Below are 20,581 nucleotides of genomic sequence, written 5' to 3'. Positions count from 1 at the left end.
AGGACAGGCTGCGCCTTGGGACACTACCACCAGCCCCATTGCCACTGGCCCCAGGAGGAGACATGCTAGCCAGCAGCATGTTGGTGGCACCCTCATCTCACTGACTGTTTTGGCTGGGCTGTCTTCCCCAAGCTGGAGGATCTGGATAATAGAAAAGACTTTTATTATTTACCTTTCTGACACTACCCAGGCTTGGGAGAGCTTTAGAAAGTCAAGGCCTAACCAAATTATGTCTTTAACTTTGCTGCAGAGAAGACCACAGGAAGGCAAAGCTGAGCAAGATGATGGAGAGGAGTCAGACACCGATGAGAAATGCACAATCTGTCTGTCCATGCTTGAAGATGGAGAAGATGTCAGGTACAACCCTCCCATCTGCTCTTCTGCCTCTTGATGCCATTTGGGTTGTGTTTGTTTGGATTAATGGCACTGTGCACTTATGGGAGTGTCCCTGTTCTTGTCCTAAGAAACTCACTTGGGTTATTGCAGGGTCTGGGAAACCAAATACTATTTAGATGGACATCAATGTGGCCTGTAGGTAGGAAGAGCTCTGTAGCAACAGGAGGGCCAAGTTTTTTTATGGTGTCTCCTGGGCTTGGATCACCTGCTTCAAGGCTGTGCCAGTTGGCCAGGTGGCAGTGTCAGAGAGGGATCGATCCCAGGCCTCAGACAGCCATCTGGAGCTTGCAGTCATCAACATCTGAGCTTGACAGATGACCAAAGTATAATAAAAGGCAGTGTGAGTGTGAAGTCCAGGAGATTTGGGCTTGTGTCCAGGACAGAGCTGCTTTGTTGTAGAATAAATAACAGTACTTTGCCCATGTGGTCACAGGGAACCTTCCTGAGCCAACAGCAGAACGCCAGTTATCCCTGGCAAATGTCCCAGAGAGTGGGGACAAGCAATGCAAAGGACTGAACTATCATGGCTGAAGGAACTGCAGGTGAGAAGTACCAGATTCTGCTTCTCACCTTTTAATTGCTTTAAACCCTCAAGAAAAGCTCCAATCCTCTTGCTGTGGGTTCTTATGCTTCAAGGTCCCTCTGTATCACAAGGGCAGATGATGGCAAAGGTGGTGTAGGTAGAAAGCAACCACATTCCCTGGAAGCACACCAGACACCAGATAGAAGTTGTTGTGACCCACCTAACTGCTAGTGAGTCACAATGATGAAGAAACCAGAGGCTTTACAGTATAACCTTATTCCTGAAAGATTAAAAAGCAGCAGCTGGGGTAATTAATAACTGGAACAAATCAATTCAGGATGTTTTGTGGATTCCTAATAGGCCAAGAAGGACTCCATCTCTAGCCTACTGTGCTATGGGACCTGGTGTGGCTGGGAAGGTCTGTAGGACCTCAGCAACACTGGTGTCACTATACCAGTGCCTTCCCAAGTGTTTTTCTTTTCTTCTTCGTCCCCTGGACCTTCTCCATCCTAACAGGGCATTTTTCTCTCTCTGCAGGCGGTTGCCCTGTATGCATCTCTTCCACCAAGTGTGCGTGGATCAGTGGCTGGCAACCAGCAAGAAGTGCCCAATCTGCAGGGTGGACATTGAAACACAGCTCGGCTCGGACAGCTGAAAGGACTGGCTGGACACACCATTTTCCTTACCAGGTCATATGGCCATAAACCCTTGCAGCAAAATTTTTGCCTTCTGAGCCATTTGATTGAGAGGGAAAGTCTGCAGGCACGTTAGTGAGGAGGGAGGAGGAGGTACAATATCTAGCAGTAGGAGATATTGCACATATGCAGGATACAGGCCCAGTGAAAGGGAGCTGGCATTCCCGGAGCTCAGAGACCCCTGCAGAAGATTTAGTGTTGAACATGAAGGAACTAGTTATGGTAGCCTGGCCTGTCAATCCTGCACTTCATGGGGATTGTATATATACCTCTCGAATATGTAGAAACATGTTAGGGGTCCTTTAGCTATTTCTATGGATGGCAGCTGGAGCATGTTAGCTTAAGAAATGTTGTGTTTGATGCCCTACTCATCTTGTGGTGGACATGTTGCTGTTACCTATTTTGCACCAAATATTTTTTCATAGATTCCTTATTTTGGTGCCTGATTAATACATTGCAGAGGGAGAATAAAGAGGTCAAAATTTCCCATCCTTGGGGTGGGGGAAGAAGAGAAAAAGCAAAATCCTGTTTACAGTCAGAAGGGTTTGCGCTCTTTGCCTCAGCCGCGTGTGCTTCTTTCCCTTGCATTTACAGTGTGTTGCAAATTTAGAGAAGCTTATAAAAAATAAAAATTGGGGATAAAATGAACGAAGCAATAGGGAGAAGCTTCGTTCCTGCTTGTCTGCTGGTGCTGGACACTTTCTGTAGGGGCATAATATTGGGCTAGATGCTGTTTCTTTGCTTTCTGTATCTTTAAAAAAGTAGCTTGTCATATCGAAATCCAAGGAAGATCTGTCTATATGATTGCCATTGTCCGTGATGCTTTCTCCTGTGAGCTGTGTGACTGGTTGGCTTTACCAGCACTGCTCCAAAATGATGGTTACTGGAGTCCGTGCCTACAGCTGTGCTTTGGGGTGTAATAACACCAGAGAAGTGCTGAGAGATGTAAAGTGTCAACTCTTCTCCCATGCAAAAGCATCCCTGATAACAGGATGGAAGAAAACTCGATGCTCACAAGGCACTGCTGAGACTGTGAGCACTGGGGCATGGGAGGGGAAGGGAGGTTTGGAAGTGGGGTTGCTGCTTTTTGGAGGTTTGCTGCTGGGTTGTGCCCTGCCTCAAAGAAGGTGTACCCGCACGCACGTGAGCTTGTGTACCTGCTTCAGGCCATATCCACACGGAGTAATCAGTGGTTGTTAAAATGCAACTTAATCATATTAACACTCAAAACAGAATTAAGAGGCAATACCCAAAGGAGTGAGCTGTTGTGATCCATGCTCCCCATGAAAAAAACCACCTCAGCACGCCATCCACAGGGACTTGAGTGGAAAACCCTCCAGAAAACCACCATTCACAACCAAAACATTTTTTTTCTGTTCCTTTTTTTTTTTGGTTGGTTTTTTTTTTCCATACTAGGGGAGCAAAAGAGCTGCAGAGGAGCAGCAGGGGATTTAGTCAGGAACACTATGTATTGAAAATTCTGATGTGGTGGGAATGATTTCTGGCTCCCCTGAGCATCCATTTCACTGAAGCCAACTGATGCTCTCCAAATAGAATCAATCATAAGCTACCATCTGAGAAATGGGAAGGTTCCCATGAGCTGTAATTGGAAAACACCAGCCTCAGAGGCACCAGATCTTTTTCCTCCCAGCAAGAGAGGGGAGAGAAAGAGGGAATCCTCATGGGCACAAGGGTGCAGGAGCCTTTCTCTTCACATGACCATGCAGGTAGGGAGGGAAGGGGAACAGCTGGTGACATACAGGGAAAACTTAAGGAAGGAATTCTTGGCTGTGAGGGTGGGGAGGCCCTGGCACAGGTTGGGCAGAGAAGCTGTGGCTGCCCCATCCCTGGAAACATTCAAGGTCATGTTGGACAGGGCTCTGAGCAACCTGGTCCAGTGGAAGGTGTCCCTGCCCATGGCTAGGAGTTAGAACTAGATGACCTTTTAAAACCCCTTCCAACACAAACCATTCCATGATTTTATGATGCATTTGCCGCTCAGAACAAGCACCAGCTTCTTGGGGGATGTGGTGGTCCCAGTCCTGAAGTCCATGGGTCAAGGAGTGGTCCACCCTTGGGGCTGGCTCCAGCAGCAGCAGATTAAAGCAGCATTATTAATAATACTATTTGTACAAGGCTGGTAAAATACACTGTAATGAGGTCTGGTGTGTTTCAGCATGGGCTGAGGGGGAAACAGGGAGAGGAACAGAGTGATTGGGACTCTGGCTAGATGGGGAGGGAATGAGGAGCACTTCTGAACTGCATGTTTTCTTAAAGCCTGTGAGAAAGTGTTATTATTTGCCTAATAAACAAGCACAGTTTTTAAAAAAAAATAGAACAAACTAACAAAAAAACCCACCAAACTTTGGTGAAGAAAAGCACCAAACTCCCATGGTATGTGTGAGTGACTGATCCCAAGGTGTGTGCGAATTTACAGCATCTGGAGTTGTATTGGTGTGTCAGGTTCCTTTGCATTTAAATAATTTGTACGAGTAGGTTGCGATAATAGGGTGAGTTTAAAAAAACAAATGAAACAACAACAAAATAATCTCTAGAAACAAAACATTGATAGTTTACAGGGTTTTGTGAGTTTAAATGCCTTATATTTAACAATCATAATTTATGACTAACTTGTAGATATTGTGGGTTCTTATTTAATTATTTTTATAGTTGGTTCTTTTTGCATTTTTAATTATAATTTATTTATTTAGAAATTACTACTAATTTTTTTTATTACTCCTATTACCTCATTTTTGCATTGTTTCTGGGAATGGAATGCTTTGCATGCATCGGTACTTAAAAAAAAATTAAACAGGGGATGTGGGGCGTAATGCTTATCTTGTCAAAAACAAAAAAAAGAGAAAAAAATCAGGGTGTGTGATTACAAACTGTATTACTGTGGTGCTGTTACCTTGGATACATTCCATAAAAATGCAAACCTTTGATTCTGTATGCTGTGACATAGTGGAAAACTGCAATATAGTGACTGTGTTTAGCACATATATATGAATATTATTTGCACTCATAATCAAACTCTGGTGATCCTTTCAGTTGCCTCCTTGAGCATTGAAGGCGGTTAACGACGCTCTGCAAAACCAAAATATTTCGGTTGTTTCCTGGCCCTGCCCTGTCCCCAATGCCTCTGGTGATGCTGCTGCTCTTGCTGCATGTGTGACCCTGCAATGACACCCAGCAGGCCCCCACTACAAAGCTGTGCTTGGGGTAATGCCTTTTAGTGCAAGACTCTGCAAGTTGCTGCAAAAGCCCAGGAAGGAAGCCCATGTGTGGTGGCTCTGTCCAGTTTTTGGTGCCATTTTTGGTGCTTGGTTTGGCTCTTTTCACCCTCTGTGTGTGCACCCACAGAGTAGGTGAAGGAGGGTGTGGGGTGAAGGAGGCAACAGGTTAAGCCTGAGCTTGGAGGCAGCAAAAGTGAGGAATTTTTAGGGGTGGACCTCTTTACTCAGAGGCTAGTAAGGCATGTGGCACAGGTTGTCCAGAGAAGTTGTGACTGCCCCATCCCTGGAAGTGTCCAACAGCGGACTGGATGGGGCTTGGAGCAACCTGGACGACTGGAAGGTGTCCCTGCCAATGCCAGGAAGTGGAACTAGACAAGCTTTAATGTCCTTTTCAGCCCAAACTGTTCTGGAATTCTATGATGCCATGTCCAGCTGAGGGGGGCTGGGATGGACACAGGATTTGGCACCCCTTTACAATGCCTGTGAGGAGCGTTTGCTGTGAGATAAGCATGGAAGCGGAAGCCCTTAATGATGATCTTAGTCGGTTGGTTTCATCCCTTTTGTAAAAAGGGGAAACCTTCATTTAGAACTTTTAAATCCACTGGAGAGCTGAGACCTGCACTAGAGCCCCTGAGAAGACAGTCAGCCCCAAACTGTCATGGCCAAGCATCCACATCCCCATCCTGCCATGGCCACACTGCTCTTGCAATGCACTGCTCTTTCCCAAAGGTTCCTGAATATCAAATATTCCAACTTTGCAAGAAGGTGGCAGTACCTTTGATAACATTTTAAGCTTTAAGCCATAACCACGCTTGGTCAGTGCAGACACTCAGCCTTGAATGAACAGAAGTGGGGTTTGATGCATGTGCTCAGCCAGTAGCCACACTTCCCCACCCCAAAATGCTTTGGATGCAATTCTGCTTTGGGTTAGAAAGGCACAAAATCACTATACCTTAATTTTTTGTCTCTGTCCCTTCAGGGTGCTGCTCTGCTTTGTTGACTTTGCCTTACCCCAGGTTTTAAACCTGTCTGTGTTTTTCACCCTGCTGCTCTGTAACACTCCTCCCCTGTAGCCTGGAGATGTGATTTTGAGCTGTGTGGGGACAGGGGGGTTCATTGTCATCCCCCCCAAAGTCACTGTAAAATGGATAAATAAAACACGGAGCAAGAAAACAAAACCTGTCTCCTTTAATGGCCTGGGCAGGTGAAAGGATCACCCACATTTTTGTATTCCTACTGCTGTTCTGTTGTGCTGTGCAACATTTTGGTACATAGACTATTTTATAGAAGAAAGCTAGAAAAATATTTATTATTAATATTAAAGCAATAGTGCATTGAAGAAATGGAAAGACATTAGAAATTGTGTAAATGCTTAGATTCACTTTTGGTGGATTTTTTGTACTTTATTTATAACTAATAAAACAAACTGCATTGCTAACTATAAACATGTACCACGCAGAAGTCACCTGGCAGGGCGATCACTTGGTCTTTATTTACTGCTTGTATATGGTTTCTTTGGGTCAGAGTAAATTCTTCTTCCACTGCTTATGCCTTTTGACTTTGATATGCAAACCCCCCCACTGCTGGGGTATAAAGTTCTCTGCCCATCTGTTTTGCAGAGGCTGCTGGTGGTTGAGCTCCACGGCATAGGAGGGGGGAGGCTCTCCATACTGGGCACACCACTATGAGTGATGTCCTGTGGCACCAGTTTAGTGATCAAGTGCCAAAATCACCTTCTAGAATTTCTGAAAAATGCCTGTTAAAAAGAGATTTCTCCTCTAAACACATCCCGTGGTGCCTGTAGGATATCTCTAGCAAGTCCTGCAGAGATATCAGAAGGTTCTTCATCCTCCTGGTGGAGAAGCATCTCCTTCTGTGTGGGTCTCCGGTTTAATAATTAGGGAAGGAGGAACTAACTAGGAGAAAAAAAATACTCCAAACTAACACCAATACAGCTGAGGCTATTTTCAATCCTTTTGATACCTGCTGGTAGGCCACACAGCTGGTTTTGCATCCTGCACAGTCCATTTCACAGGTGCTCTTGTGCTTTTATTCTCTCCCACAATAATTTGGTGCTGGTCTCTGCTTCCTGCCCACTCTTGATTCAGCTGTTCCTCATGAAAAGCTGAGACCAGTCCCCAGCTTTGACTATGTGATTAGACTCAATAAGCCTTGGAGACAGGCGGCTGCTGATCACAGAGATTTGGTTCCTGTAGCCAAAGAGAATTGCCAGCTCCTCCAGCATCCAGCAAAAGCTGCATAAAGGATGAACTGTGGTCAGGCAATACAAAGCTCTAGTTACAGAAAGGTTTTAGAAATTCAGAAAACAGGCTAAAAATTACCTGCTGGTCTGTCTGGGGAATATCTCACTTTCTCACTGAGATTTTGCTGATGTCCTTTGAAAGGGTGACAACGTTGAGTTGATGGAGATAGCAATTGGTTTTGTTTCAAAACTGGAGCAGCAAACACACCACTGTGATCTGATAACAGCCCTGCTGAGCACAGCAAGCAGCTACCAGTGTCTGTGCTGGGGAGGGAGAGGGGCTGTGCCCATCAAGGTGTAACAGCATGGACCGAGTGCAACATCTTTATGCACTGCGAGCATCTGCTCTCACAGCAGATGCTGTCCAGGGTTGGGAAGCTTAGCCCTTATTTGTGTTTTGTAGTAACTAAATCTGCAGCTGGCTCACAGGTAGCAGCTCAGAGCTGTACATCCCCCTTAATAAATATATTTATTGCTGTTTTAGTTTGGGGGTTTTCCCCCTCTTTTAGCTCTTTCCAATTTCATAATGGATCTCTACACATAAGAATGGGGGAGGGAAGATTATATGATCTCTAAATACAGAGTGTAAGATACTTCACATCCCTCAGTCATTCTGCCTTTGTGAATGTAAGGTTGGTGTAGGTATATGATGACATGAAAAATGTTTAGCAACAACTTTATAGGGATTTGCAAATAATTCTCTGTGTCTTGCAGCAAGAGGCAACCAGTCCTTCAGCATGCAACACTGCAGAGGGCTCCTTGTTTATATTTGTTTTCACTGGCAGCACCCAAATGCCTAGTAAACATAAAGTTAGTAAACATAGCACCTCTTCAGACTCCAAAAATGGTGGAGAACAGAGAGATAATGGGACAGACTGGTTTGAAGACTCACACTGATTGTTACCTTTCTTGTCTTTTGCTTTTGTTCCCATCTGCATTAATGTTTTCTGGATGAATGTTTGTGCATTAAAGCCGTACCAATTAAGAAATAAAGAGATAAAAAATAAGAGAGGTTGGTGGTAGGAGCAGGAGCTGTACATCTGCCCAGCTGTACCAGCTTTGGGATGCTCTGTCCCTCCAGGCAGAGATTGCCTGAGCCCTGCAAGAGACACAGGACTAGGGAAATCTTGGCTTTTCCCCTCCCTGGTTCTCCACTTGGCCAAAAATGTGTTGAATTTAGCAGCTTAGTGCTAATCCAGGCCTTGGAAAAACTCCACTCTTGTCTTATTACTTCTGTAGCATTAGCTATTGTAGCAACAGAAGGATTCCCCAGAGCCAGGGTGGAGCGGAGCTTTGCAATAACAGGGGGCCTATTTGAAGTCTTTAGAAGAAAAGAATGGAGGTTTTTCATGCTTTGCCAACGTTGCCTTCCTAGGAGGCAGTGGGGTTGCTGACCCACTATCAGCAAACTCTCCCTTGGCCAATTTCAGGGCAGCTTTGCCTGGGGCTTTTTTGTTGAATGTGCCTGTTCAGGGATGGCAGGTGGTTTTCATGGCAACCCAGGTATCTGTAATCCCATCTCCCACCTACACAGTGATCTGGTGACCCTGAAGATGATGTTCTTTCCTACTTCAACAGAATTTCAATCCATGGTTCTAGCTACTTACTGTATGTGAGTCCTCCCAGATGTGAGCACCGCTCATTTGTGAGGTAAGGATTTATCTTTGCTACTTGCTATGTGAAGGGATGGTGTGTGGGTCAGAAGCTGCCTCACTGCTCCCAAGAGTTGGAATCATAAATCATCATAGAATCACAGGATAGTTTGGGCTGGAAGGGACCTTAAAACCCAGTTCCACCTCCTTCCCATAAGTAGGGACAACTTCCACTAGAACAGGTTGCTACAAACCCCATCCAACCTGGCCTTGTACTCTTCCATGGAAGTATTTATCAGTGTAGTGAATTTGCTGAGGGGCAGCAGGGATTAAACTGCTGCAGTGGTGCTCTAAGACCAGCTTCCCCACAACTCTCTACCAAGTAGGGACTGAATGAAGTGAACTGGCAACGCCAGGACTGCGGCATTTTAATGGCACAAACTCCTGTTTCATTGCAGCACACGTTTGTCTAAAAATGGGCCAAATATTGACTGGAAAGGTTTTTTCGTAGCCCTAGTTAGACTGGGGTGGGAGGCAACACAGAGAAATCAAAAGCCTGGCCCTCATTTTGCTTCAAACACCCACTGGGGAGCTGCAGTGACACTGCACAAGTGCAGCAAAACCAGACACCCCAGATTTCACTCAAGGGACACCCTGGGCATCCAGGGAGCCCGAGCCCCATCCCAGCAGGATTCCAGAGAGGCAACACAGCTGCTGACCCCAGCACTCACCTTTAGCCCCCCTGAGGTTTGTTCTGCTCCTCCTGTAAGCTCCCAGCCCCTTCCTCAGAGCTTGGCAGCATCAGTCTGCAGTGAGGAGGGAGAACACAGGCAGTGAAGGCTGCTATTATTATTCCTCTCAGCAAGTAGTTGATCACTGATGAGGTTGATTACTGGGCTCATTTAAGCAACTTGCTCTGCTCCAAAACCATCAGTTACCATAAAGGTTCCTAAAATGAATTAGTCTGAGCTATTATTTGTGAGCTGGCACAGAGAGCCATGAATAATCTCAAGTCTCCTCAGTGGTGCCTGCTGTGGAAAATAGAAATGCAGAGCTTCCCTGGAAGGGCTTTGGTGGGATGCAGCAGCTTTCAAATACCCTTGAGCAATTGACAGCCCCTGCAAGATGCCCCTAACCCCTGTCTCAGCCTCACCAGCCTTTGCTGGGACCTTCTTTGCCATGAGCAGTCAAGGATACAGCAGTCGGATGGTCCTGCCTCATGGCCAGGCACTTTCATGTCAAGCCCCAGCAGAAGCATCATCAACCCAGGGATGGATAAGATAGGTAGGCTTGGTTGGTTTAACCCACTCTTGGTGCATTAGATCCCTATTCATGCAAAGTCCTTGTTTTAAACCAGCTTCTGGAAGGGGGAATGTCCTCTCTGTGGGTGGGTCAGGAGGAAGGTTTTCTCCTGGCAGCTCAGATACCTCCCTTTCTCTTCCAAGGGATTTGTCCTGCTTCTTTGCTTCCTGGGGAGGGAGAGGACGCCAGAAGAAATTATTTATGAACAGGCTTTTTTTGTTGATACCCATAGAGATATGAGTACCTGGGAAGAGCTCATCAACAGGAGAATTAACCTGTTATTGCCTTCAGGAAATCCCTTCACCACAGAAAAAGACAAAACAGCAATCCTTATTAAAGGGAAAAAAATGAAAAATGAAAATGAATGGCAGCTACTCTGGAATGGAGCTGGTATTCAGGCCATATAGGGTAAGATTACCCTGAGTCAGCTTTGAATATAGTTAGCACAGCTTCCTTGCTGTGGAATTGATTATCTGGAAGGTCTTTAGTTCTGGCAACCGTAACCAGAGGTCTCTGCTCTTGGCAGACTGGGGGGAATTCATCTTGACAGCTTGGGGTAAAAAAGCCCACAGGTGGAAAACACCACACAGATCCCATGCCTTGAGACCTGGCTGGGTGAATGCAGGTGCTCTCCAACCTGCCTGTGGAAAGTCCTGCTGCTTCTGATGCAGGGCCTTCTGGAGCTGAGTTTCCAGTTGCCACTACCAGGAAAAACTGGAGTCCCCAAGCTCAATTTACTTAAATAAAGTGACTCAATTCTCTCAGCCTTTTTACTCATCTAAAAGTGTAGATCATCAGTGGTGTAGGTCAGTGGGTTCTTCCAGCTGAGGCAGGGCACAGTATTGAGGGCAGAAACATCTGAATTAGTAAAGGAGAGTTTGTTGTAGCTCTTAATCATAAGTAAGAAAAAATGTATTTATTTCATTTGCAATGTGATATGCACTTTAAAAAAAACTCTTTTAATTTTACAAAATGTTAACCCAGGAAGCACATCTTGCTACTAAAAATCTCTGAATATACAAAAAGCAGTGCTTTAAAAAGTAAAATGCAATATAAAACAGGACAATGAGAAAAAAATATGCAAACAGAAGGGCCCAAACCCCTGCCTTCCTCAGTACCTAGGGTAAAGCTCTCTCCAGATCAACCCATCACCCCGGTTTTCATCCAGCCACTTTCCGCAGGGAAATATGGTGGTCACACCAGTGGCAGAGTTTGTGATCTCCACCCGCTCCACCAGCCAGCCCGGTGCCAGACCACTGTTGTCATGCTCAATCCGGACCTTTTTGAGCTCCCCCATGTCCAGTGTTTCCAGGTAAAATCTGTTGGTTTTACCTCTTTCAAAGAGGTTCCTGAACTTCTGCTTCAGTGCCCGCTTTCCCGAGTCCCCGTTCAGCCCATAGATGGTGATGAACACGTTGGCGTCGGTCCCCGCGCCCTTCTCAAAGCCTGTGACCACAATGGTCTCATATTTGACTGGCACCAAGCTCCGGGCTTTGCTGGCAAAGCTCTCCGTGACCTTGGCACACTCAAAGACTTTGTAGTCTCGTCTCTTGTATCGCAGAGGGATTTTCGAGTTGCATCTGAAAAAGTATCTGTCGGGGGAAAATCAGTGCCAAGTTAATGGTATAGATGTTCACCCTCTGGGACATATGTTATAAAATCATAGAACTGGTTAGCCTGAAAAAGACCTCTAAGATCTTTGAGAGTCCAGCTGTGAACCCAATGCTGCCAAGCCCATCACTAACCCATGCCCCCAGGTGCCACATCCACATGGCTTTCAAACCCACCACTGCCATGGACAGCTGTACCAGGGCCGGACAACTCTTTCCATAAAGGAATTTTCCCTAATATCCAATCTAAACCGCTCCTGCCACAACTTGACATTTCTACTCACCCCATCACCTGCTCCCTGGGAGCAGAGTCTGACCCACCCTGGCTCCCCACTTCTGTCAGGGAGTCCCTGAGCCTCCTTTTCTCCAGGCTGAGCCTCCCAGCTCCCTCAGCCATTCCTGCTGCTCCAGTCACTTCCCAGCCCCGGTCCCTTCCCTGGACACACTCCAGCCCCTCAGAGTCTCTCCTGTCTGAGGGGCCCAGAACTGCCCCAGCACTGGAGGTGCCTCAGTAGTGCCAGCACAGGGACAGGCACTGCCATAGTCCTGCTGCTACACCATGCCTGGCACAAGCAAGAAGCCAGGAATTTATGGACTGGCCATTCTGCTAAATTGCCCAATATTAGTGCTGTTTCAACACTTTTCCATATGTGGAGGACTAGAATTTCTCTCTACAAAGAGCCCTGATGGAACATTGCGACTGAAACTGGAAAATCTAACATCTCCCTACACAGGTACCCTGCACATGGGAAGGATCAGTGTGGGGCTCTTGTCATCTCTTTTGCCCGTGCAATGGCATGTCCAGTTACAGACCCACCAAGGCAGGATGAGTAGTCAGCTCCTCAGCTAATGCAGGAAAAAAGCAGAAGAAAAGGAAATTGGAAATGTAGAGGAGGTTTAAATATACCCTTTCCTTTCTAGATCAACCATCTCATCCTTAGCAGGGAAAAAAAATAATGAAACACAGAAATGATAGGTACCAGATGCTGAAAGCCCTTGTCTCTGCAGTGCTGCCTCTGGTGATGTGCAGGGAGCACAGAGCACATCCATAAATTACCTCGTATCTGGCACCCAGCCAAGGGCTGGAGCACTCTGCTTTTAATGATGTATTTCATTTCCAATAATGCAGATCAGTTCCAAATGAGCTTTTCCCCCTTCCCTCCCCTTCACCAAACTGCAGCAGGTCCTCCTGAATGGACTGTAGCTGGATTGCAGCGTATATGTGTGTAAAATGAACACCTGGAGGAAGGGTTACTATGATTTCATGTGTACTGCTTTTCTTAAGCATTTCCAACAATTTTGGCATTTTCTGCAGCCAGAGTAAAACAATTCTTTCTCTGGAAAGAGACTTTGTAAATGAGAAATTCCCAAGGGAGCAAAATTTTAGGCTAAGGGGCAGAAAAACTGCATGAGAGTGGGGTGGAGAGGTTGCCTGATGCTGCAGTTTTATTTCTTCAGCTGTGTAATATCTCAGTCTGGAGGTATAATGGCGTATGCCAATCTTCACAAGGGGCAAGAAAAAAAAAAGATGACCTTTCTAGCCCTGTGATTTGCAAGGAAAACTTTAAATACAGCCCTTTCACATAATAAGATGTACTACTAAAGGGCAAAATCCAGGTGTAATTCAAAACTATTTCTGCAGCAATTTTGTAACTCTTTTAATTTGGTCTTTGATTTGTCTGGGTCTTTTATTTTGATATTTGGGATGGGAAATACTTGACATGAGAGCTTGCTCTTGTGGTACAATCTCTCCAGTTGATCATTTCCACTGCAAACACCACTATGAAGTGCTGCATCTGCAGAGCTAGAGCCCTGCTTCAGTGTAAGGACAGGCTGCAGGCTTTAACCATACCTCCTGGCTGCCCTCTTTAACTTTAAATAGCTTAAAAACCCCTGGGCCTTTATGGCAATGTCTTTGGCCCCTTCACAACACATTGTTTCAGCAGTTTCATCACGTTCCTAACGAGTTTAGTGCATGGATTTGATTGCACAGCTGGACTTCGAGGGTTCCAGGTTTTTCTCCACCAGGAGAAAAGAACATGTTTTATTATGCAATTGACTGAGTTTTCATTCAGCAAATATTATTAAGGCTCTTCAACTAGCTGATTAATTTGCTAGGAGAGACTCTTAGCTTTAAAAAGAAAAAAAGCCCACTTCAAGGATTTCTTCTTAAACACTCAATTGTTTCAGCTGGAATGAACTCCCTGTAGTTAGACTGTTTAGCAGCAATGGAAATATCGTGAAGAAGATGAGAAATACACAATTAACATTGTGGATTGTTTTACTGAAGTGCAGTTTATTCTGCAGATGGGTGATCTCCTCTGGTTGTTGCACAGCCCCTGTGCTATCTGCTCCCTGAGTTGTGAATGTTACCCCTTCCAAAGTTGGGGCTTAGACTAAAACATGTAGGACCTGACATCTCAGGGCTCTTTAGGTATATTCTAGCTGCATGACTGCAACCTTTCCAGTCATGTCCAGCCCTTTGAACCAGACCAGAAAGCTCACTCATCCAAGGTGGTCTGAATCAGTGGCTCAGGTTATGTCTCACCCTGAGCTTGTTTCTAGGAGCTATTTCACGTGACTTAAAGACCAGTCTATGCAGACCATCCTACAAACCCCTTAAATTTCAGTCAGTTTGGAGTATTTCCCACAAGCTGAGACAGTAATTTTTCCTAGCTGCAAGCTTCACCCAAGGCAGCTTGTTTACAAACTTATCTGCACATGAAAAGCCCTGTCTAAGAACACTGAAATTGCACAGATGAGTCAGGCAGGGTTGTTCTGTACCTGACACACTAAAGAACATATCCTTAACTTTCAGACTAAGGTGAGACTTTCTGTTATTTCTTAAGTCTGAAATGCTTCATGAGTATGTATGCAGAGTTGCTCAGCTCCCCCATGCCCTCCTGGAGCAGCTCCTTGCAGATGAGAAATCACTTACTTGTTGCAAAGCTCCATCTCCGTCACGATAATCTCCTGGACATGCCAGAAGACATCAGCTTTTGCAGATGACTTCTTCCCATCTTTTGGGCAGTGACCAACACAGATGGCTGCAATGTCACCAACATTCTTTGAAGAAAACTGAAATGTGTCTGTTGCTCCCCTACAGGAAATAGGGAGCAGTTTCAGTATCCTGAAGGCTGCCAGTGATTTGTCTCATATGGACATTAAGTAATTTGCACATAGCTATAGGAGATAGAGGATAAGCCTTCATTTACAGTCATTTGATTTAACCTACAATCATTGAACACAAAGTATAATTTCCATATTTAAATTTAGTATTTTCCCTGATTAGGGGTGACACTTTAAATTGTTGCCACTAGGACTTCCCAGGATAAACTTGAGCTGTTCCACATACAGAATCAATTTGCCTCATTATAGATAAAGCTAAAGAATGACTAATTTCCCCTCCAGCACTTATTCATTCATTCATTCTTGACAGATATTGTATCTGCTACACATCTACCCACCATAGCTGTTTTAAATTTGCTAGTTCAGCCACCCTTCCTGAAGTTCAGATTGGAAATAGTTTAGGGAAACAATAGAATCATAGAATGTCAGAAGAGTTTAGTTTGGTTTGGAAAGGACCTTAAACATCACCTAGTTCTAAACCCCTGAAATGGGCAGGGATGACATGTCTCTATCAAACTCTTTTCTGGATCCCTGTCATGTACCCCGAGATCTGTTAGGTTTATTTCCTCGGGTTGGTCTTTCTTCCAACCTTCCAAGGATAGACTGTGACTAATGCTTTGGAGGTCAGTGTCTAACTCCTCTGTAGACACTGTTAGCTTCCTACTGATCTTTCCTATTTCACATGATACCTCAGACATTCATACTACATTCCACATCAGCTGCCATTTCACCGTCCTTTACTAGAAAAACCCGTTCTCCTTGCAAAGCAGCAGAACGTCAGCAGCGCCCAGGACTCTGATGAGGTTCCCATGTCCTAAGAGTGCTCTGTGCCCTTAAACAAAGCAGAAAAACCCATCTCACACCTGAAGCACTTTGATCCCACGTGGGAGAAGAAATATGCCCCATGTAACATGGATGTGCCTCCAGCTTGTCTGCGTGAGAGGCTGATTCCTGGCTCTCCTCACGCGACAGTGACCTCGCAGCCTCGCCCCCCAGGTTCATCTGGGAAGTCAAATCTGAGCAGCTCTGACAACATTTAGCCTCCAACTATTATTACTTTCTCTCTGATTCCCACTGCCAACGAGATGCTGCAAAAGGAATTAAAACCACCCCCAGCTTCCTTCTGCTCCTCCCAGCTCAAAAACACATACAGAGCCTCCCTGAGGGCTCGCCAGAAATCCCTTTGCATGATACAAAGGGAGACACACACACACACACACACACACTACAACATCTGTATTTCCTTTTGCCAAATGCCTTTTTCTTATAATTTTAAAACCTACTCTGCAGCTGCCCATAAGAAAGTAATTTTTTATGTTCCTTTTAATCCAGGTGAGAAGCCATTAAGCTTTTTGAAGCATAGCACAAACACAGCTCTCTAAGCCATCCTGGAGAAGAACTGGCATTTGTGGAGGACACACAACCTGTGGGGACCTCCCCTAGCCCACCATTCTGTTTACTACCTTTCAAATCTCCTTTTCTTGGAGGAGTTTTCCATAAGAAATTCCTTTGAGCGGCCCATCTTTCCTTCTAAGATGATCCAGACGTTTTCCTTTGTATCTGCATCCTCTCTGTCGCTTGTTACTGTGACAATCTCATAGGCTTTAGAGCATAATTAACACACACGTTAAATAGAGAAGGAGGAGCAGATGGCCAGCAAGATCTCTTCATTTGGCTGTCACTTTGCTTAAAATCTCCTTTCCTAATATTTATCACAGCACACAAGAAAGCTCTTGCAAAATAAGGATAGAAACACACTGAAATATATGGGACTTTTGACTCCTAAGTGCTTTGGGATTGAGCACATTAAAAATGCGAGTCCTGCTCAATTGGGTAGCAAGGATAGATGGAGTTATTCTTAGAATCACAGAATATTCTGAGTTGGAAGAGACCACAAGGATCATCAAAGTCCATCTTGAACAAGCTGCGTTCAGCTCCCTGCTGTGCTAAGCACTCTCTTTTACACACTGTCCAAACCCTCTTTCTTTTTTTTTCCTTTTTTCTTTTTGTGCCATTGTTCCTAGCAGAGTGAGGGTACCCATGTACCCATCAGGATGTGCTCAGGTACTGTGATGGCCCGTAAGTACCCAAAAGGGCCACCACAAGGCTGTTTTTTTACAGTGGCAGAATGAATTCATGGTAAAATGATGTGATTATTGACTCTCCAGGACGTTCCTGAAGCAGAACACTGGTGCTGGAGTTCTTGAGATGCACCTTACATATCATCAAGTATGGTTAAATAACTCTTGTTGGCTGACTCACTCACCACATCTGACACCAGTATAAGTACCTTGGACCCAGTGGGACACCCAGAGCAGACCCAGGGCCATGGGCGGTTAAGCTCAGCTGTCATGTTCATCTGGGATACTTGAGCTAGTTGCCCATAACGAGTTAAGGAGGAAGCTGGAGTAATATTACTTACAAAGCTTTAAGGATTGATCTTATTTTCCACCTCAAAGACTCAAGCACATTACTTATAATGAGATCAAACCCATGTGTTCTTATGGCTTATTGCTGGGTTGAACCATTGCAGATGGGACACTTTTAGGTTTCAAGCCACAATGAGATAATTTTTTCCCTCATAAATCCTGATTTGTTTCTTTCTTTTCACAGCACTTTTGAAGTAAAGAGTATATGAAATAGTCCAACCCTTGGAAACTCTTAGTGAAGCAACTTGCAGGAGATGTGGTCCTATGGCCTCTGAGGTCCCTCAGCAAATGACAAAAGAGAACTCCAAACTTACCAGTCCGTTCCTTCAGCTCCAGGATGTCATTATTGGCACAAGCCAGTTCCCTTATGAGCTGCCCATCATCTTCACCTTTAGCCAGCCAACGATCACACTGGAAGCGAAATGTCTTGTCCATGGCAGAGTCCATCACATCAATGTATTCCAAGTGCCAACCTGGTGCAATTCCTAGTGAAACAACAATATAAAACAGGTTTGGTTATATAGCTGGGTAAGGAGGTGAGGTACCTTTCCTTGGTAGCACCATCTTGGTGATAGAAATTATAGAATCATGGAATGTTTTCCAGGTCCTTCTCCCAGGTCCCTCTCCAGCTCTCCTGGAGCCCATTTAGACGCTGGCAGGGGTTCTCAGGTCTGCCTGGAGCCTTCTCTTCTGCAGGTGAACACCCCCAGCTCTCCCAGCCTGGCTCCAGAGCAGAGGGACTCAAGCCCTTGGAGCATCTACATGGCCTCCTCTGGACCTGCACCAAGAGGTCTGTGTCTTTCCCAAACTGTGAAGCCCAGAGCTGGATGCTCTTAATGGGTATTTTCTTTAGATAATGTCATCAGTTTTGATACCAAAACCAGCTGGCACAAGACCATCACCTGATCCCCCTTCTAGAATAAGGCCATTTTTTGAGGGACCTGCTGACTTTTGATCAGGCATAAAGGTGTTGCAGAATGGCCCTGGAAAAGTTGGGATTCAAACTCTCTGGGCTAGGGAGCAACTCCTGTCCTTGCCCAGCATTTTGTATGAGATGTGGCTTCTACAGTACCCACAGTAGCTGCAGGGAGCAGGGAGAGGCAGGGCTGGTCTGACACATGTCTACATAAGGGCCATCCCCTGAAGAACCACTGCTGTGTCTCAAGGATAATAAAACCTTACAAAGTCCCAGGAAAACCAGGGGACTCTTTGTCAGAGCCCAAAGCATAAAAACTCCTGGAAATCAGAGGTTTGGGGGGCAAAAGTTAACGGAACACTTTCTGTCACAGAAAGTGCTGCTGAATTTTCTAACTATTTTAAGGGGAAAATGAAGACTTAAAGCAAAAGGAAAGATGATCACATGCTCTAACTCCCACCTTACATCTAACTTACCCCCACCCCTACTGCAAACACTTCTGTAGCTATCAGTGAAGACATAGCAGTGTCTGCGTGGTCAAGTTTTGGGAGCGTGAGTAGGCTTTAATATCTTTCCCTTTGGCCTGTTTTGCCTCCAAATCCTTCATATTTGGATTTGAAGACCAGAATGCAAAGTACAACTTGCTCCTTTGACCTTGCCAGCTACCACATGCTAGGAAATTGCCCTTCTTTGCCAAGCAACCAGGGTGAATTCCCTAGTGCTGGGACTGGACATGAACACAGGACGCACTAAAGTGATGGATCTTCCAGCAGGGACACCAAATCTCTTAACTTTTACCTTGGATCCTTCTGAGGAGTCATGGCATCCTTTTAGTTTGCTACTTCAGTTTGTCTGGTTTGGTTTTTTTTCCACATTGGAAAAGCAACATGGAAATGAAGAAAACAGCATTTGAGAACACTTTCCTGATTTCTTTGTTGAAATCTAAGAAGCCCTTTTTGAGTTTCATGGAGACCAGAGGTTCAGACAGTTCTACTTACAAGTCCTGTTATTAGTCAGACAAAGAAAGGTTATGTTCATGATGAGACACCTCTGCTGACTTATTACGTACATCCCAGAGCCATTAAACAGTTCTTGCTTTTCCAGGAACTCACTGCCATGTGCCAGCTTTATTAGTCTGGAAGTATTAATCCTCATTACCCTTGAGAAGAAAATGATGGCACTTTTTTGAGTTATGTCAACAAGTCATCCTTTTGCTGTGAACTGTGACACCCCCCCCCCCCCCCCCCAAATTGCTGGCAATTCTCTACCAGCCTCACTGCTACTGCTGTTTTATGTTTGGGCTTCATGAATCTTCTCCAAGCTAGGAAACTGAGCACTACAAAGCACCGACTTCAACCAACAACACCACTTGCTCCTTAAATTTCAGGGGCACAGAACTGCAGAATTATTGTGGTTGGAAGGGTCATCTGTAGCACATCTGGTCCAACCCCTGCTTAGAGCAAGCTCAGCTAAAGCAGGTTCATCAGGGCTCTGGACATTTTTTTAATATCTCCAAGGATGAAGTTTCCACAACCTCTCTGGGTGGCCTGTGCCAGACTTTGATTTACTGTGCAGAGAAAAAAAGTTTTTTCCTTATTTTTGAATGGATTTTCCTGTATTTCAGCTTGACCTGACTGATTCTTGTCCTGTCACTGGACACTGGTGAGAAGAGTTTGGTTCCATTTTCTTTAATTTCACAGGTTGCCCATCCCTGGAAGTGTTCAAGGTCAGGTTAGAGCAACCTGATCTAGGGGAAGGTGTCCCTGCCTAAGGCAAGATCCCTTACAATCCAAACCATTCTGGTATTCTATAGCCCTGTGAAGTTCTCCAGGGCTACCACTGTGCTTTACCTAGAGGAACTTGCTCTTTGGGGCTATTTGGAAATTTATTCTAAACATGTTTTCAGTGTCAGCTGTTGATCTTTTGGTAGGCTCACTTCCATTTAAGTTCAGTGGACATCTCTGCAGCATATTCAGGAGGCTCTTCCACTTCCATCAAAGAGTGGCTGCAGACCAGGACAGAATAAATTGGTGATCTCAGCCCTGTTGTCAGGAGTGAACAGGACGATGGGGTCAGGATCAGTGTTAAGAAGCAGTACCAGGAAAGAGACTGGATGGGATGCACTCCCTTTTCTAGAGCCTGGTCCCAGAAGCCACTCACCAGAAGAGCTGCAATAAAATCCTGTTCTTTTATCAGAGGGAGAAATACCCCAATGCTGACTTACAGCAGATGTTGAGGGCAAAGCAAGCACAAAGTGCAGCTCTTCCTGCATCTCCCCACAAAGATCCTTTTATCAGCTCTGGGCTATTCAAAGAGCAAGTGCTGGGCTCTGACAGGGATTGAAATGGAAAGCAAATACCTACAGCCTGTCCCTTCCAGCCCTTAAATCAGGGACCTGGATAGCCACTCCTAGAAAAATGGTGCAGCTGCCCCAAAAGACCCCACTGGCTGCTTTAAAGAAAAATATTCTCTTCCCTCTCACTAGAATTT

At 45.2% G+C, this 20,581-nt stretch overlaps 2 protein-coding genes across 2 annotated transcripts in view; one reads left to right on the top strand and one right to left on the bottom strand.

Annotated features, from left to right (window-relative positions):
• Positions 1–6,300, top strand: part of ARK2C (arkadia (RNF111) C-terminal like ring finger ubiquitin ligase 2C) — a 50,800-nt gene extending 44,500 nt beyond the window's left edge. The window contains exons 7-8 of the mRNA XM_071581390.1: positions 251–357; positions 1,457–6,300. Coding sequence (XP_071437491.1) covers positions 251–357; positions 1,457–1,574 — 225 coding nt within the window. The 3' untranslated portion in view covers positions 1,575–6,300. The remainder of the gene's footprint in view (positions 1–250; positions 358–1,456) is intronic.
• Positions 6,301–11,105: 4,805 nt separating this feature from the next.
• The window catches only part of LOC139684523 (lipoxygenase homology domain-containing protein 1-like), a 53,816-nt gene continuing 44,340 nt past the window's right edge, over positions 11,106–20,581 (bottom strand). Inside the window, exons 7-10 of the mRNA XM_071580559.1 lie at positions 17,490–17,660; positions 16,210–16,348; positions 14,556–14,717; positions 11,106–11,599 (exon numbers count right to left, since the gene is read on the bottom strand). Of these exons, the coding sequence (XP_071436660.1) occupies positions 11,119–11,599; positions 14,556–14,717; positions 16,210–16,348; positions 17,490–17,660 (953 nt within the window). The 3' untranslated portion in view covers positions 11,106–11,118. The remainder of the gene's footprint in view (positions 11,600–14,555; positions 14,718–16,209; positions 16,349–17,489; positions 17,661–20,581) is intronic.

The sequence above is a fragment of the Pithys albifrons genome, chromosome Z (assembly GCF_047495875.1).
Source record: "Pithys albifrons albifrons isolate INPA30051 chromosome Z, PitAlb_v1, whole genome shotgun sequence".
Classification (NCBI taxonomy): Eukaryota; Metazoa; Chordata; class Aves; order Passeriformes; family Thamnophilidae; genus Pithys; species Pithys albifrons.
The sequence above is the reverse complement of the archived record's forward strand: the minus strand, read 5'-3'. Positions and strand labels throughout refer to the sequence as shown.